This window comes from Halichoeres trimaculatus, unplaced genomic scaffold (assembly GCF_033239565.1).
Source record: "Halichoeres trimaculatus isolate MK-OKI-2021-1 unplaced genomic scaffold, fHalTri1.1 fHalTri1_scaffold_2, whole genome shotgun sequence".
In the NCBI taxonomy this organism is placed as follows: domain Eukaryota; kingdom Metazoa; phylum Chordata; class Actinopteri; order Labriformes; family Labridae; genus Halichoeres; species Halichoeres trimaculatus.
This window is the reverse complement of record NW_027437180.1, coordinates 39874069-39893196: the sequence shown is the minus strand read 5'-3', so window position 1 is coordinate 39893196 and position 19128 is coordinate 39874069. Positions and strand designations below refer to the sequence as shown.

The window sequence follows — 19128 nt, the reverse complement described above, 5'->3', positions numbered from 1 at the left end:
CTTTATATTTTACGGTATTTGTGGTCATATTAAAACATTTTTTTTAATTGATTGATGTACCGAAAACTAGCTAACACCAGAGCAGCTGCCAATGATGGGTCAACATTAGCAGATGAATAAGGCTAGAGCAATACCTTGCTATTACAGGCCAGCATTAGCAGGAACCTCACGATTGGGTCACAATACGATAATATCACGTTATTGTAATATTCTACACGTTAATTATTTGATTTAAAACAACTTTTCTGTTTTATTGTGTTTGAAATAATGAAAGTCAGACGCAGTGTTTCAAACACTTAACTTTAAAACATAAATCAATATCAATATCAACACTGATAATTATCTAAGGCATTTCATTCAGTAAGCCATGAACTGTTATTAATGAAACTTAGAGCTGCTGGTTTAAGTTCAAAGACTGTTAATTGGTTTAAAAATTATTTTACCAGCCGAACTCAGTGTGTCTACGCAGAGGGCCATAAATCTGAGTGTCTTCTGATCACTAAAGGTGTCCCTCAGGGATCTATTCTGGGACCCATTCTGTTTTCTATTTTTATAAATGACCTGGGAAAGGACATACAGGCCAAAATACATCTCTATGCTGACGATACTGTCATCTACACCCATGCGAACTCTATCACAAAAGCGGTGCAAGAGCTTCAGACAGCATTTTAGTCCTTACAAATGACACTACAAAATCTAAAGCTAGATTTAAATGCTCAAAAAACAAAGTTCATGGTAGATAGATAGATAGATAGATAGATAGATAGATAGATAGATAGATAGATAGATAGATAGATAGATAGATAGAATTTATTGTCATTGTGACATGTAAAATGCACAACGAAATTAAAAGTGCCATTCAGTTGGAGCAACATTAAAACTACAATATGAAAAACACAAGCACAACAGTAAAACAACAGTGATGAATATAAAACAACAATACAAAAGTCATTCATTTGCCATTTCTTCATTTCTTCTCAAGAAGTAACTTACAACAGGTGAATAATTTTAATATTTTTACTTCTAGAGGAAACTGTATTGAAAATGTGACCTCCTACAAGTACTTGGGTATTTGGATTGACAGCAAACTCTCATTTAATGTACATAACACAAGCCTAGTAAAAAAAAGCTTAGAATTAAGATTGGCTTTTATTTTAGAAATAAATCCTGTTTTACTTTTAATGCCAAGAGGAAACTTGTGGAGGCTACATTTTTTGTCTGTGATTGATTATGGTGATATCCTCTATATGCATGCGTCTGCCTCCACACTGCAGACTCTTGATTCAGTGTATCATGCATCTCTTTGCTTCATTACCAACACAAAGTCTCTCACCCATCACTGTATTCTTTATGATTTGGTTGGATGGACTTCACTAGCAATTCGTAGACAGCAACACTGGCTGATTTTTATTTATAAAGAAATTCTGGGAAAACTTCCATCTTACCTCTGTTCCTTTCTGTATCAAAGCTCTACTGGGTACCAGTTATGATCCTCTAACTTGCTGCTCTTCTCTGTACTCAGAGTTTTTACAGACATTGGGAAAACAGCTTTTTCTGTTAATGCACCTTGGTCGTGGAATAATCTTCAAAAAGAGCTAAAACTGAATTCAATGATATGTCTTAATGAATTTAAGAGCATCATTAAGAGTGTGGTGACAGAGGCATGCGGTTGTTTTCCTTGAAAGCCAATGTGTGTATTTGCTTATTTATTTTAACCTGTTGATTGTGTAGTGTTATTTCCCATGTACTGTGACTCTGTACGGCTGCTATGTTGGCCAGGTCTCTCTTGTAATAGAGATTTTTTAATCTCAATGGGATTTCCTGGTTAAATAAAGGTTAAATAATAAAAATAATAATAATCATTGGATAACATCTCCTTAGGTGGATCCTCATTTCCACCCCTGCTTGCCCCCTCTGGTTCCCTCCGTAGACCCGCCCCTGCTGATGTCTGTGAGTGTGTTTGTTTGACTGTGTATTTGTTTCCAGCTCTCACCGGGTTGGGTCTGATATCACTGAGGGCTTCCTGCTGCATCCATCCGCCTGAAAACCCGAAGCGCCGAGCTGTCACTGCCCACTGCAGGTATGTGGTCACGATTCAACGACATGTCATGGCATTAACGGCATGCTACGTGGATGTCACGTTTTGTACGCTGTGTACAGAAAAGAGGGTGTTAGCAGCCTGTTAGCTGGCGCGCTAACTTTACTAGTTGTGTCTCAGGGAATTCGCGCTAGCCTGCTAGTGGGTTAGCTTTGTGCTGGAGCGTGGGAGCGAGCTCGTATAGCTGCTATTGTGTCATGCCAGACACGTCGCCAGTTTCCACTCGATGCTTAAGATTTCACGCTTTTGCGTGGTGAGCATTGATGCTCACGTTTGCACGGGGAAAGGTGAGCATTTCGTGCAGATTTCCGTGCGGGAGTTGAGAGGCTAATGTCAACAGCTAACGCCAGCTAGCGTTAGCTTGCCCTCATTAACCTGTTCGCTCGTCGCTGGAGCTAACGGCGGGTCAGCCACCTATTTACCGAAACTGTCAGTCATATTCAGAGTAAGAGGCGGTTTTTATCTTAAATATGACTCTACCTGACTCTGTGTGTGCGTGTTAGACTCAGCTAACGATCACATTGTCTCTGATGTTGCGTTTCTGGCCACCCACTGTGCAGAATAGCCAAACAAACCGACCCGAGGACTCGCGGACGGCACGCGCTGTCACTCGCCCAAAACAGGTGTTCTTGATTATGCACGCGGCGCATTTGAAGATTAATCAGTTGCGTTTTAATTGACACCTGTGTCACCTTCACCCATAGCTGTCTGTCTTTGCAGAAATCTGTCCAGATTTCACAGAAACAAAGGAGTTTCAACCAAATGTGATGATTTTTTAAGTGTTTTATTCGGTTGTTGATTCTTGTTTGTTAATCAAATGTACAAAAAAACAGGAAAAAATTCTAGAAATTAATAAGTCTGATCCTTATAAATACGTATCAACCAATTCACAGACCTTTTGTGTGATTTAACATTAAAAAATCCCACATTTAAGGAGGAGGAATGGGCGATATTTGACTGTTTAATGCACATAATGATTGGTGTGTTGTTTTTCTGATGTATTGCAACAGGTTTTGAGCAGACACAGTGAAGCTGGCAAACGTCCCTCCCTCTCAGGACAACAAAGGAGCTCCTCACACACTTGAACCTCAGCAGCGCCGCAGTTAGAAAGCTTCCGTCAGACTCATGACTGTTTGAAGGGACGCGGACCCACCGTGGCCCATGCTCTGTACCCGTTTCCCTCCCTGTCCTCCTTATCCCTCAAGCTGACGCAAAACCCCAGACACCTACCCCCCCTCCCCCACCCCCACTCCCACCCCATCCCCAGCGACTCGCCCCCTCCGCCCATGCCGCCTGGCACCGAGACCGTGCACTACATCCACCTGCACAACTCCAGCCAGTCGGTGCTGGAAGCTCTGCGCACCCAGCGGCGCGAGGGCCTCTTCTGTGATGTGACCGTGCGGATACATGATTCTTCGCTACGCGCCCACGCCTGCGTCTTGGCAGCCGGCAGCCCGTTCTTTCAGGATAAGCTGCTGCTGGGTCACTCTGAGATCTCCGTTCCACCCCTGGTGCCAGCTGAAACCGTGAAGCAGCTGGTGGATTTCATGTACAGCGGCTCTCTGGTGGTGCTGCAGTCTCAGGCCCTCTGCATCCTCACCGCCGCCAGCATCCTGCAGATCAAGACGGTCATCGACGAGTGCACCCAGATCATCTCTCAGAGGAAGGCGGCCGCAGGAGCGGCGGCTGCAGCGGCAGCGGCAGCAGCAGGAGGCGCGATGCTGGGTGGAGTTCTCCCCAAACAAGAGGAGCGCGGTGGCGGGAAGGGGGCAGAGAGAGGGGGCAGTGGGAGCTGCTCTGTCAGCGCTGCAGGTGGAGGTTATGCAAACTTCTCCAACTTCATGGCTGAATGTGCGGCGACTAACATGGGCGGCGGGATGGGGGCTGCGAGTGTCAATGTCAGCGAGGCAGGCCCGATGGAGCAGGGGAACACCGTGAGTCTGATGGAGCTCGGGAACATGGGCCCCGGCTCCATGTGTGGAGGCGACGGATTGGGCCCCGGGACCGGAACTATCCTCATGAAGCAGAGCCCCAGCTGCACTCAGGACGTCAGGTACAAGCTCCGGGACCTGTTGGCCCAGACGGCCAACGGGGCCAGCACTAGTAGCACAGGGAACCTCTCGGCGGGCTGCAGCTCCGGTGTGGGCAGCGTGGACAGCATCGGCAGGGACAGCCTCCGCGGCAACACAACCGACCTCTCTGATGACCTGGTGGGGATGGACCGCTACAGCGAGGAGGAGGACCTGGACGGGAGAGAGCGGGGAAGAGACGGAGACAGAGACAGGGGGGCGAGCCACAGCCGCAAGCAGAGGCAGCCGCTCAGACTCCAGGTAGAGGGATAAGGGGAAGGGTTGCCATGGTTACAGCTTTCAGGCATGCAGAGCTGCAACGGTTTTCTTTTCTTTCCTTTTCTGCTTTTCCCTCTTCTCGCACTGCATTGGCGTATATCGCTGAGATGTTTCTGCACTTTGCACAATTGGGGAGAAGCTACCGTGTTAACTTCAGCAGTAATTGCCTTGTTGATGTTCTATGGACTTCTGCATGTTTACTGTAGGTCATTAAACTTATTAGCACCTGCCTGGAGGGGCTGCAGCCGCTCAGTGCTCATTTTTAGCTCCTGCTACTGCTGTGCAACATTTTTTCCTTGCACTCTAAACTGAATTGGTTTCTCTTTGCAGGTGCTGGGAGGAGAAGGAGTGGTGGTGAAGGATGAAGGGGTCCAGGATCCTGATGGGACCGTTTACGCTTTGGAGGATGGGAGAAGAGACGGAGAGCAGGAGGGCTCCCAGGAATCCATGGCAGGCTTTGGACAGGTGGGTTCAACTCTGATGCAGCTTTAGGCTAAAAAAATCAACCAGAATAAACCAAGAGGGTAAAATTTAAACCATATAAGAGATGTAAGGCTCATTTTCATTGGACGTTTAATAATTCATCTCGCCCTGCTTGCAGAAGCAGCACTCAGAGCGTGAAACATCCAGCGTATTTAAAGTGATTCTAAAGAATAACTCGGCTACAATTTGCTCAAGATGTAAACTTAAAAACACACGTTTATCCTAAAGTCGTTCTCAGCATTTCTGTCACAAGTCTTGAAGTAAGCGGGAAGAACATGGTGGAGCGGATTTATGCCGCAGCCTGCTGTACCCTGCAGACTACACAAGGAACATCTGCCACACAGTCAAAAGGATTCAGCTGTGCCTGTCAGTATTTCTCTCAAAAGTGCTGCAGAGAAGGAGGAAGTCAGTTCAGGAATGGATTAATCTGCTCAATTGAGGAGGTTGTGGTGTCGTGATATTTTATTTTCGAAGAAGCATGTGATCATGAATTTAGCCAACACTGCTCAGAATAATCAGATCCTCTGTTTTTGAAGTTTGTCTGATTTGCTCCTCAGTTCACATGACACGCTGAGAAGCAGATAGACTCATAGAGATAGTCTTTATTAATCCCCCGTGGGGAAGCGCAATCAAATTCAATCTCTCTCATCTCAGAGCGTTTTAAAAATGTCTTTTGACTTTCTCACAATTAATTTATTGTTCCCCACATTTTAACCTAAAGTACACTCTTTAATAAGTCCCTGTGTTTGTGAACTCAGTGAATGCTTAGACTTAGCCTCTGTTTATCTAAAGCTATATTTTGTGTATCTACCTCTGCCCTAGCATGCTCAGTGCAGCAAAGTAACAGCATGCAACACACAATGAATGAGTGTTAATGTTTCAGTGCAGTGCAGGATGGTGGCGGCTGCAGCAGCGGCCATGACAGTGCATGAATCTTTAAGCTTCTTAAAGCCGCTAAACTCTCCCTGTGTTTTATTCTGGTGTATTGGACAAACATTGTGTAAGATGTTGTAAATTTTACAGCTGATTGTCACAGTTTTATTATTGTTTAGCATGGCTGTTTAATAAGTCATTTACTTATACACTTTATATTATAGTTTCAGTAAAGTAAGGAATTACCTATAAAATTAACACAAAAAAGTGAAAGTAATTAGCTACCACAAGGTAATTTGATCTGAAACTTTTCTCTCCATGTAGATGAAAATAGTTTGTTTCTAAAAATTATTCTGGATTTCTTTTAGAAATAGAAGTGTCTTTAGTTTGAGCCCAGCAGAACTTACAGTTGTCTATTTTTCAAAGCGCGCCGCACTGGACGCTGTCATTCAGAAAGTCAGTTGACTTTGCAGAATTCCATTATTATTCTAGAATTCTGGTAACATTTGTAAATTCCGATTACATTGTACTATTTTACAAACAATTCTGATAAGTCCTTACGCGAATAAATTTGCAACAGTCTGGTTTGATTCCAGAATTTTTTTTCCTGGAATTCAGGTAGCATTCCAGAATTCTGACCACATAAAGGAACTCTGGTAACATTCAAGAGCTCCTGTACTATGTTGTATTCTACTAAAATTCTAGAATTCTGGTAACCTTTGAGAATTCAGATTACATTACAATATTCTACAAACATTCCTTAATTCTGATAACTCCTTAAACTGGTAACTTTGCGGTATTCTGGTTTAATTCCAGATCTTTTTTTTTTTTTTTTTTTTTTTTCTTCTAAAATCCAGATAACATTCTAGAATTCTGACAACACAAGGGGCCTCTGGTAACATTCAAGAGTTCTTGTTACATTATAGTATTTTATTAAAATTCCAGAATTCTGGTGACATTTGAGACTTAAAATCACATTGTAGTACTCTACTAACATTCCTGAACTCTAACTTCCTGCTCTGGGAACTTTGCAGTATTGTGGTTTAATTCCAGATTTTTTTTTTCCCCAGAATTCAGGTTGCATTCTAGAAGCCTGACAACATGAAAGAACTCTGGTAACATTTAACAGTTTTGGTTGCATAGAAGTATTCTACTAAAATTCCAGAACAGTATCCCAAATGGTCTAGTAACTTTTAAAGATTGTGGTGATATTCCAGAATTCTGGTTTATTTCTTTAAGTTTGGAATGTTACGGGAATTCTGGCAACATTCTAGAATCCTGACAGAATTAAAGAACTTTGGTTACATCCGAGAGTTCTGGTTATGTTGAAGTGTCGTACTAAAATTCTAGAATTCTGACAATATCCCTAATTGTCTGTTAACTTTGCAGTATTCTGGTGTGACCCCAAAATTCCAATTTGGTTCTAGAATTTCAGAATGCTACTGGAATTCTGGTAAAATTCTAGAGTTGAATGGTGATGTACTGTCGTAAAAATGCACATTGTACGCTGTATCACATCATTGAAGTGTCAGGGAAGAGTTTTCGTTTGAAAAAAAAGAGAATTAGTCGCCCTTTATTAAAGTTGGTAGCCATCATGCTAGAATTTTGACAACATTCTGGAATTTGGTTAACCTTCTAGAATTCTGATAAAATCTCAGAATCATGGTATCATTCCAGAATCCTGGCAACATTCTAGAGTCACATTGAAGACTTCCAGCTTTATAGAACAGCTGTTAGACTCAAGCTCTGAATAGCTGTATATAATTAATAATCTGCAGTTACCAAAAATAAAAATTAAAAAAATCAAATTAAACTGTTTAAATTATATAATCATACTTAATCTGATCATGTGTCACAAGACATCTAAGCCAACCTGCTGCATTGAGGAAGAGGAGGAGGAAAAACTACTGTATGAATGATCATTTAGCCATGTTTCCTGACCTGTAGGGAGATGAAGCTGGCGTTAAAATGCACCTTTTATACTGTGTCATATCTTGGGAGTGCCGGGTAAAGAGATGATGTTTCATTTATTGTGTAAAGTCAGCGGAAGCTGGAGAGTCCCACCATCCCGCCTGTCACTCAGTGTGGATTCCTCGAGAGTTCATCCTGGACATCTTGTAGAAAAGGCTGATTTCTTTTGTTACTTGTTTCTTTGTTGTTACTTTGTGTCACTTGGACTGGTCACAATAAATGACATCTCATTTCTTTGACCACATTTTTAGGAAGTTGTTGTCCAAAAATCACACATCTTCTGCTATGTCAAGCTGTCAGTCAGATATTCAAACGCTCAAGTTCTCAGCTGGGAAAAATGGCTGTCAGCTTTCTACATTAACTACCAGGGAAGGAGAACAGTGTGTCAGACAGGGGCTTAAAGCAGTGAGAACAAGTTTCCTCACTGATTCTAGCTTCCTTTTTTAGGCATAGCCTGATTAGCAATGCTAGGAACAAAGCAGCCCACAGATGCTTCCTGTGTCTGTCTGTCTGTCACGTGAGAGCTGCAGCAGTTCCTTGAAGACCTGCCAGAGTTTTGATTGTGAGTATTTACAGACGCTGGCATCCTCACGCATGAGTTTACAGGGGCAGTGTTTGATCTGGGTTGCTAAATGAGAAAATAGAGACGGGGGGAACTGTCTCATGCTGCAAATTGCTGCTTGCTTGTTGGATATTAAAGAAGGCCCCTCGTATGATGAAGGAAGACAGAGCTCTCAGTGTGTGAGTGTTAACAGCCAGGTTTTCATGCAAAAGTCTGGAATCAGATATTATTTGGATGATCCAACGAGGTCATCTTAAGGTGACGTAAAAAAGTGTGAATGTTTGACAGAAATCCTGCATCTACCGCTCGTTTGCTGGATGATCTCAGTCTTGTCGTTTGGTCATGAGACGAGCTCCACCCATGTCTGTATTTCTGCTCAGATTATCTCCCCAGCCATACCACCCACAGCTGTTTTGACAGTAATGTAGCTCAACTGGTAAGACCACAATGTGCAGGTGGATCTTTTCTATGCGTTAGCAATCTATAGGCTGCAAACATCAGAGCCCACCTGATGGGGTATGGCGTGTTTTAGAGGCTGATTATGAACAGGTTAGGGCTGGGCTGGGCGGTTAATTGAACCTTTGACTTAGATTTGAGTTGACGCACAAATATCCTGCTCCCAACTCAGTTTATTCTGTAAATATTTGTATAATTTTAGCTAAAAAAAACTGCTGTAACAGATTTACATTGTGGGTCAGGAATAACATTTTAGGTTTTTAATTTTTTTTTTTTTTTAACCTTTATTTTCTTTTTTCTTTTTTTTTACATGTTGGGCTCAGCACTTTTGTTACAGTCCCAACCAATTATTACATTTCAGACTTTATTAATTAATTAATTTATTTATTTTCTTTTTTTTTTTACATTTTGGGCTCAGCATTTTTGTTTCAGTCCTAACCAGTTGTTACATTTCAGACTTTATAATTTTTTATTTATTTATTTATCTATTTATTTGTATTCGTTTTTTGGTTGTTGTTACATTTTTGGCTCTAACAGGCCCCGGACATGTGAAAAGTAGTACCCACTTGGCAGGGCCGTTTTCAGGGGTAAATTTATTACACCAAAACTACATATGGGGCCCAAGGTCTGATGGTGTTTGCAGTTCTGGGGGACAGTAGGGTTAGACCGATTATCGGCCTGGCTGATTATCGGCCTGGGCCTGTATGCACGTTCAGTCATTATGGAACGGCCCGTTTGGCTGCAGCATTAGCCACATGCACGACTGCACCCAGTTAACTAATTACAACATGAAAGAGACACAGGTGCAGATTACATCATAATTAAGGGGAACCTCCTGGAAAACCCCATCAAACAAAGTCAACCTGCGCACGTCTACGAGTCATAAACAGTGATAAACCTGGTGAGCAGTAACTGTGTGACTGAGAGAAGATCAAGAAAAACATTTTCAGAGGTTTTATTACAAGAATACACATGAACAGCTGTTCTGCATGAGTCAATCAGGCAAACAAAGAGAAAGAGAAAGTTTGGTGATCTTGGTGATCAGAGTGAATGTGTGTGGTGTTTCTGAGCGCACAGTAGAAAACCTCAATAAAAAAATCAGTAATATGAAAGCTGCTTTGAAGAACGAGTGCTGCAGCAATGCCCCGGTACCTCGATGAAAACTCTTAAAGCAGTTCATGAACGCCAAAAGTCCCCCATGTACATCTTGGAAGGACCCAGACGAATAAAAGCAAAGAACGAATCAAACTTGTCAAACTGACTGCACTGGTTTGAGACTTCAATTGTCTCCCTTTTCTCATCTGTTCTAACCTTTCCAAAGGATTTCTCCACTGTCTTTGTCTATTTTGTCCCAAACGGTATCGTATTGCGTGATGTCTGCCTATAAACAGCCGAACAGGCGCTGTAATCCTGCTGCTAGCGCCTGTAATGGTGGGGTATACCTTCATTGAATGTAATGCTCCTTAGGGCTGTTAACCTGGCTCGTACATACCACTACAACGTACGAACGGTCCATTTTCCCTGCTAATGGCTTGTCATGCATATGGGTTCCAGCCATTTATCAGCCAGGCTGTTCATCGGTCTATCCCTACTTTTCCCCAGAACTGCAAACACCATCAGACCTTGGGCTGATGCCGATATGCTTCAAAATGCTAAATTTGAAGCATATCGGCATCAGCCTTTTTATTAATACAGGAGCTGATTAGAAATTAAATTTCAGACTGTGTTATTTTGGCTCCAACACAGCCGGGCCTCTCTGTCTGCAGTGGCTACTCTGTCTCTACTCTCTAGTATTGTCCCACCCACAGTACCATCTGATTGGTGAAACACAGAGCCATTTTTTTAAAGAAACTTGACTTATTGTAGAAAACTTGAGAGAGCTGTTTCATTCTTTAAGTTTCATTTAACTTTTTAAGACGTGCTGCTGAGCCTGGGAGCTGTTTAATAAACATATGCTTAAAGGCTAGAGTTTGTGTTATCCCAAATTTTGGCGCCAATATTTTCACTTTTACTGAAAATGAATATCGGCCCAAATATCAGTTATTGGCTTCCTTGACTGCAGATAATCGGTATCGGTATCAGCCCTGAAAAATCACATTGGTCTATCTCTCAGGAAAATTTAAATACAGGTTCAAACTGTACAGAGGAAGGCAGATATTAAAGCAGATACATCCCCCAATCTAAAAAATGAAAGGCTCTAGACCCACTTAAGTTGAATTATTAACAAAGACCCAATCGCCCGTTGAGCATTTTTTCAGCCCCAGCTATTGTTGGAGAGTACTTTGAAGGGTTTTCTGCATCATGTGAGTGCAGGCCTCTTGGTTTAGCCTGATTCTTTTTCTGCAGACAGTGATGGGAGTACAGTTCAGCTCTACGCTGATGTGAACTGATCACTCTGACGTCTGCTCTCTTTCACAGAAAAGGGATTTCAAGGCTGCGTAAAGGATTGATCCAGAAAGATTAATTTTACAGTCCGATAGATCTGGGTTTTTGTGACCTGATTACCAACATGGTGGACTTTACAGTGAATACATGAGCAGGGTTTTGCATGAATTTTGCATCTTTGTATTTTCTGCTTTTTTAAATAGTTGAAGAGTAAAGACTAACTGACTCAGTAACGAAGAGAATTTTCTTTTTCCTAAAGTTTTCTTGCCTGCAAAAGGAAAATAGTACGTATGACTTGATGTTCCCATGATATGCAAAAACTGTCCGCTGGTTATTTCTGCCAAGCGGTGCAAATAATGAGCGTACATAGCTGCACATGAAGAGGCATGTTTCTTCACACATGCACACGTTAGAGGTGAACATGGATGTCATGTTTCATCAAGGCTCACAGGGTTCCCGAAGACATCCCAGGCGTGATTTTCACCAGAAATCCAAAGATGGAGGAGAAGATCCTTGAATGAAGCGACGAGTGTTTGATTTTTCTCTCCCAGAGGTGTGTGTGTGTTAGTACTTTGATTAAAGTGTGTGTTTTTGTGTGTTTCTTGCAGGATTTCTACGATGAGCAGGGGGTGTTCTCCGAGAGTTTTTGGCCCCAGAGTGAGCCTCCTCAGGCAATGGCTTTCAACCCCAGAGGACGGGTCAACAAGCCTCTGACTCCCCCTCCAACCACACAGTCCATCAACAACCAGGTCAGTGTGCTCACTGTCATACAGCCAGTCTCAGTGTTTGTACACACCGGGCGTAGAGCTACACTCACAGAATGTGTTTGTCTTTGACACCAACACACTCTACAACCCTCAGCTCAGCCGGGCCAAACCCTCGCTGCAGACTGTCGTAAATAATTCACCACTTTTCCACACACTACATTATCAAAATACTAAATATTTCAGTTTTTCTTTCTTTTCTGTGCATGGGCGTTAAAGAAGAAAATCTATGTCATGTGTTTCAGGCCCCTAGCTTTCAGAGCACATCTTGTTCATACTGTTTGTAATGCAGTTAGCTCATGCTAACACTTTGAAGTCAGTTATTGATCCAAAAAGGTCTTTTAACCATTTTTTATCAGAAGTGAAGTGCTCACAACCTCAAACTGGGCTCAGATATATATGAGATTTTCATATAACTCAGGAAACTTAAGCCAAGAGAAGATGAACAGTGACAGATCCAGACTGTGGCACAGGAGGTTTAGCAGGTTGTCCATAAATCCTCAGACTCAAATCACAGTCTGCAAAGGATGTGTGTGTGTGTGACAGTGAAAGATAACTCAAAAAACCCTGTAAAATTGCATTTTGGATATCAAAGACCAAAACACAAAAAGTGAGACAGATTAAAATCTCTAATTATCTTCAGTATAATATATATTTAAGTCTAGAATTAGATTCATCATGAAATAGATCATATAAATACAAAAAATGTATCACAGAAATAAAAGTGAAATAAATAATGAATTGAAAAAAAAGGTCCAAAATTAAAATGAAAATATTGAATTGAATGAATTGAGTGAAATGAAACCCTGTAAAAAAAGTTATTGGAATAAAAAAGTTCATAGACAAAATTTTCAACAAAATGTGATTTTAAAGAAAAACAGTTTTCAATAAATAGTTTTTTTTAGTTAGGAAATAGTGAAATCAAATAATTCAAGTTTAATGTAGTTCAGTATATAAACCAATATGAAATCCCTTGGATTGATGTTTTAATTTATAGTTCAAAGTTATAAAATATATTACATATGATAAAAAAGTATATTTCACTGTAGCATCATAATATTAAACTGTGAATCACTTTAATACATTTGTTTGAAAAAAAACAATAAGATTAAACTTTTTCAATTGAACCAAACTTAATGACACTGAAACACAGCAATCTACTTTATCTGCTTATCTAGAATGATACGAGAATTGTTGGATCTCATCAGGGCTCTAGAGTGTTACAAGGATTCTTAAATGCTCAAGAATTTTAACTGAGTTCTGGATTGTTAACAGAATTCCAGAATGTTACCTGCTTTCTGGAATGAAAGAGATTCTATGATGTGACCAGGATTCCGAATTGTTTCCGGAACTCTAAAATTCTTACCAACATGTCAGAATTTTAACGAGAATTCTGACATGTTTCCAGAAATTACCAGAATTTTAGAAATTTACTATAATCCTAGAATGTTACCAGAATCTCAGAATGAAACATAACAACATTCTAAATTGAAACTGGAATACTGAAATGTTTCCAGAATCCAAAAATGTTATCTGAATTGAAGAATGTTACCAGAATCCCAGAACGTTACAAGCATTCTAGTATGTTACCAGAATTCCCTAACGTCACCAGCATTCAAGAACATTACCAGAATCCAAGAATGATCCCCTAATTCTAGAATGTCACCTGGATCCCAGAATGTTTCCAAAGTCCTGAGAATGTTACCAGCTTTCTGGATTGTAACTAGAATTTTGAGATGTTTCCAAAATCCCAGAATGTCACCAGCATTCTGAAAAATTTGGAGAATCTCAGAAAATGACCAGAATCTCAGAATGAACCATACCAACATTCTGGATTGAAACTAAAATTTTGAGATGATCCCTTAATTCTAGAATGTTTCCAGAGTCCCAGAATGTTACATACAATCTGGATTGTAACCAGAATTGTGAGATGTTTCAGGAATCCCAGAATGTCATTAGAATTCTGGAAAGTTGCCAAAATTCCAGAATGTTGCCAGCATTCTAGAACTTTACTAGGTTCCAGAACATTACCAGCATTTGGGAATGTTACCAGAATATGTAAATGTAACCAAAAACACAGTGGTAGGCTTAATTTTTCCTCAGTCTTGTGGGCAGTGGCATAAAGGCTTTTTGGCACACCATTCTCTGACTAATGGCCGCGGTCAACCTACAGATCCGATTTTTAGATCGTCATATTCTCTTTGTCTCAGGAAAACAAGCGTTTTTACCAGATAATGTGTCAAAGTATCAGTATGTGTTTAATCATGACCTTTTTGGGCTTCTGTAGAAATATAGCTGAGCCATATTTGAGATTTACTTTGTGAGATAGCACGATTTGACGCAGTGCAGCAGAACAATGGAATCAGACCTCTGAACAGTCCAGAGAACATTAATACAAAGAGAACAGTGTGTTCACCTTCAGTTTGATGGACTGATTTTAATTTATTCAAACCGACGCCTACACGGTTTGATTGACAGCTTTGTTGACTTTGAAAATGAAAACACGCAGGAGGGTTTGTGGTTTCGTGGAGCAGACACATGACTGTTAGAGGAATTAAATGTAAATGAAACGACAGCCTGGGGGTTAGATTTCACTTCTAGCCCCAGTAAAACACACAGTAATCACCTGCAGAGCCTCAAACTTTCTCTACAGGCAAAGAAACGCTGCTGTTCGTCCGCCCTGTTAATGCATGTTGAACATGAACCTTTCCCAAAACTCGTCCCGTGCTAACAGCCGTCATTTCCTCCTCAGCTTCTTTTCCAGTATCCAGTGAGCCAATCACAGCCAGCTCCCTACTATGTGGGCGGACCCATGGGTGGGATCGACAGCATGGCAGGGACAGAGCCCAGTCAGCAGGCTCCGCCCCCAGCACCGATGACCCCGGCTCCTCCTCCATCCGCCTCCTCCTGCTCTGCTGGCCCCTCCCCTTCCTCCCAGGGATCTGAGACCTCGTTTGACTGCACGCACTGTGGCAAATCTTTACGTTCCAGGAAGAACTACAGCAAGCACATGTTCATCCACTCCGGTGAGACCAGCAGCTCTTCCCACACGGCTCTGATTTATTACTGATCTGATTTATTCACAAAATCCAAAAGTTTTGATCTGATCTCTTCAGAAAAGAGTCTGACTTATACTTTTTTTTTTTTAGAGTTAAGTTATAGCTCTTATTTTCTGGTTGATGATCTAAAAAAGACCTGCAGGTGAAGAAAGTCAAAGCTACAGTAGATTTAAAGTTGGATGTTCTTCAGGAGCTGGTGGAGACCAAACCCGAGCAAATGGGTGATGGGTTACAATTTTAGAGTCATAACGCTACTAGATTTAGGAATACAGGAAATCTTGCAACATCGAGACAAAAGTCTTGTTACACAATTTAAAGCATAATGTAGTAGGGGTGGGAGAAAAAAAAGTATCATTATTGTAATATTTTTTTTCAGAAATCAATTTATTGATTGAATTTTTCAAATTGTAATCCTTCAATTTAGTCTTTTTTTAAGCTGGGTTGAAAAAAGTTAGGAAGAAATCCTAAAACCTGACTCACATGTGATGTGCATTTTTTTTGGAAGATATGGCTCCTTATGTAGCCTGTAGACATCATCATCATTCAACTTTTTCACTTGGTCTGGTTATAAAAAGTAAAGAAAATGTTGCAATATTGAAGAATTGCAAGTTAAACCTAAAATGTAGTAAAATTTTAAAGTAACAAACATGAAGTTATGACACTACAAGACTCTAGACTTATTGTTACAAAAAGCAAGTGATGATGCTAAAAGATTAAAATTGTAATGTAATGAAAATTAATTTTTAATACTACGAGATTGAAGTCAGAATGTTGCAACATTAAAGTCATAAAGTCAGAAGATTAAAGTCTAAGTTTTGAAGGAAGAAAGTAGGAATTTCGCAAGGTTAAAGTTGTCATGTTACGAAATTAAGGGGCTCTGAGGAGTTTGAAAGTGATCTTAAAAAAGTTTCCCTTCTTGATATATGCCTGATCGTAATCCACGCTTTAAAAAGAGATTATCAGCACCAGTATCGCTGGTTACAGGTTATTTTAAATTGCTACTTTGTAGCTTCCAGGACCGGATTGATTCACAGCACGTCTAAGTCTCTATGACAACACCACGCCGGCTGCTGAAGTTTAGTAGAGAAGAGAGATCTGTGTTTTTCTCTGCTGAAAACGGTTTCTTCTAATGTTGGCTCCAACCCACAGTCAGCAGTTATTCTGCAGTGGTCTGTTCAAACTTGAGAGTCTATCAATAAAATGAAGAGTGAGGTTACGTTAGCTCTGATTGGTAGATGACTGGCAGGACATAACCAGGATTCACTAACGTTACACATTACAGACACGTCTTACAGGCTGCCGATAGCACTACATAAAGCCAACATATGGTCACGTTTCAAACCGTAGCACTGCGTAACTGTACTAATAAATACCTTACCTCAGCCCGTTGTATTCAGTAAAAACTTGACTTGAACAAAGAAAATTTGTTTTGATCTGATCTCCATTTAATTCCCAAACAAACACACACCTCACTAAAAGTAATTTACGACAGTGTGCGAAGACTCCAGGCCACAAGGTGGCGAGGGAGAGCAATCAAAACAGATCCTCCTCACAGCATCTTTAAGTCCTGAGTTTGCAAGATTAAAATGTTATTGTTACAAGAATGAAGTTTATTCTTATTAGGGCTGTCATTTTAACGCGTTAATTAGATTAATTAATTACACCACAAATTAACGCGTTATAAAAATTAACGCAGATTAATCTGGATCCCAAACCTGCGAGGCGTTCAAAGACGCACTTATTTTTAATTGTCTGGCATTTACAAACCGTTTGTCCTACTTGGAAAAAGAGGTGTTCTCGTCAGATTTTCAAATTTCCGAGGGTCCCTGAATGAATGACACGTGACGTCAGCAACATGCCGGCGGAAGGGAAGCGAGAGTGATTTGTGACTGCCGTCCACATCGCGTTTATTCACACGTCCTTTTTGAAAATCTACAGAAAATCAACCGTTTGCTCAAGATCAATTCTGTAAAAAACAGATAATTCTACACTCTTTACTGCATCAAACAAGCCCTGAATGATCGACATATGTCCTGTATTTAAATCTAAAGAATTCTTTGAAAATTTCCTTCCATCTTCCTGGTGTCATGTTTCAGCTTGGGGCTGCTCTGCACCAATCAGCAACAGTTTGTGTGTTCAGAGCATGTTAAACTGAGAATACTTCACTTTTCTTTGATCCAAGACTTGAATAAAGTGTTTTGTACATAGTTCCTCACAGTTTTTAGCCTTTAGCCCTGGTTCTCCTGACCTCATAGAAGTATAGAAGTTCATATTGCAGTGAAAATTGAGTCCACATCGAGTAAAAATGTGAACAGAAGCAAAAACCGTCCTAAAAATCAAATCAGCTTATCTTAGGTGCAGGACTGTGTAGATTTTGTTAAGGTAGAACCATAAAACTTTTTTCATGTGTTCCTTATGCCTCAGGGTACCTAAAAATGTGTTGTATATATTCCCACCTTATTTTTAAATGTTTTTAGTGTCTTTTAATGTAATTTTAATGTCCTGGAATTCATATTCTTTATTTTGGGACCTTAAGCAGATATGAGATTAAAATGCAATTAATTAGATTAATTAATTACAAATCCTGTAATTAATTAGATTAATTTTTTTAATCGCCTGACAGCACTAATTCTTATACCACTTTAATCTGGATATTACAACTTTATTCTCAAACTTTTGGGGTATTTCTGTTTCAAAAATATGAAAAATGTATTTGAGACATAGTTTTGTGAGGCTTTCAGCTTGGACTGCAGTTTCTCTTGATTGGAGGATGGAAAGAATAAAATGAAAATGATCAATTTTAGACAACCTAAGAACTATAAAATGTTGAGTTTATTTTGCAGCATGTTTGTGTTTGTTCTGCAAAAGCTGTTTGATTCGTCCGTGGACTGAAACAGGAAGTGTTAGAGATCGTCTGAATCCGTCTGTGTCGTTTCTCCCTCAGGTCAGAAACCTCATCAGTGCTCCATCTGCTGGCGCTCCTTCTCCCTGCGTGACTACCTCCTCAAACACATGGTGGTGCACACTGGAGTCAGGGCTTTCCAGTGCTCCATGTGCGGCAAGCGCTTCACCCAGAAAAGCTCGCTCAACGTGCACATGCGCACCCACCGTGCCGAGCGCACCTTCCAGTGCAACGTGTGCCACCGGGCCTTCACCCACCGCACCTTGCTGGAGCGCCACGCCCTGCAGCACGCCCACCACGCCCCGCAGGCCCAGGGCCAGGGGCGTGGGCCCGACATGACCTCACCTACCAAGCACAGTCCTCCAGCTCTGGGGGGACCCTCAGGTATGGCTGGCGCGGCTGGCATGGTCGGCAGCATGGCCAACATGCCCAGCCACGGAGCTTCCTCCACCTAGAGTCAGAGAGAAAGGAGACGTACGGGCAGAGGGGAGTTTAGAGAGCCCATTCCTCGACACTTATTAGGTCCTAACAGCCTTGTTGATCTTTAGTTCTGGTGGGAACAGCGCTCATCAGTTTCCATTGTTTCTAGCTTAACGCCACCTTCAGTCAGGGTTCCTACAAAAGGCTTCAAAAAGATTTTAACCGTGTTTTTAAATTGCACAAAAATTCAGGAGATGTTTGTAAAAGTTTTCTTACCTTTTCCGGAAAAACCACCCGAGGAAGTGAGTGTCCTCCTGTCGTTTCCTGTGTTGTTGCGGTGACACTAATCATAAGCTACAGTCACAACGCCAACAACCGCAAACCTTGACGTAAAGCCTTTAAAGGTCCAGGCCGTGTTTTTTTTAAAGGGGTTTTGGTTTGGCAGCAGGAGCGTGTAGGAGCCCTGTTTCACTGACACCAGAGAGTCACCAAAGAGGTTAGGAGTTTAGAGCGGGTTTGGGAGAGGGTGAGGGAGGAGGGGGGGTGTCTAGGTGGAGGGAGGGGGGGATGGGGGGGGAGGGGTTATAAGGTGATGCAAGTTAGGATACAGGGGAGGGAGGGGTTTGGGGGGGACGCAGGGTTTTATTCACCTTCAATTCAGCTGCTTCAAGCGAAAAACATCAACTTGTTCAGTTTCCTTAAAACTCACCTGAACTTTTTCATCTGTTCTAGTTTCTGACGACTTAAACGTCTACATATTCCACAGATTTCTAAAAACTACGATTTTTTAAGCCTGCGAAGAGGTTT

The 19128-nt window shown here is 41.2% G+C and overlaps 1 protein-coding gene across 1 annotated transcript; it reads left to right on the top strand.

Annotated features, from left to right (window-relative positions):
- Positions 1 to 1964: 1964 nt before the first annotated feature.
- Positions 1965 to 18827, top strand: zbtb45 (zinc finger and BTB domain containing 45). The gene is made up of 6 exons (XM_074696581.1): positions 1965 to 2080; positions 3109 to 4428; positions 4777 to 4911; positions 11785 to 11925; positions 14693 to 14966; positions 17944 to 18827. Exons 2-6 carry the CDS (start codon positions 3385 to 3387, stop codon positions 18354 to 18356), a joined length of 2007 nt encoding a protein of 668 aa, XP_074552682.1. The 5' UTR covers positions 1965 to 2080; positions 3109 to 3384; the 3' UTR covers positions 18357 to 18827.
- The last annotated feature ends 301 nt before the right edge of the window (positions 18828 to 19128 follow it).

Excerpts from the sequence above, each read along its gene's own strand:
- zbtb45 (XM_074696581.1), top strand. The coding sequence starts at position 3,385 with ATGCCGCCTGGCACCGAGACCGTGCACTACATCCACCTGCACAACTCC. Across the intron at positions 4,912-11,784 it reads CCATGGCAGGCTTTGGACAG|GATTTCTACGATGAGCAGGG; the intron begins GTGGGTTCAACT and ends TGTTTCTTGCAG. Across the intron at positions 14,967-17,943 it reads GCACATGTTCATCCACTCCG|GTCAGAAACCTCATCAGTGC; the intron begins GTGAGACCAGCA and ends TTTCTCCCTCAG.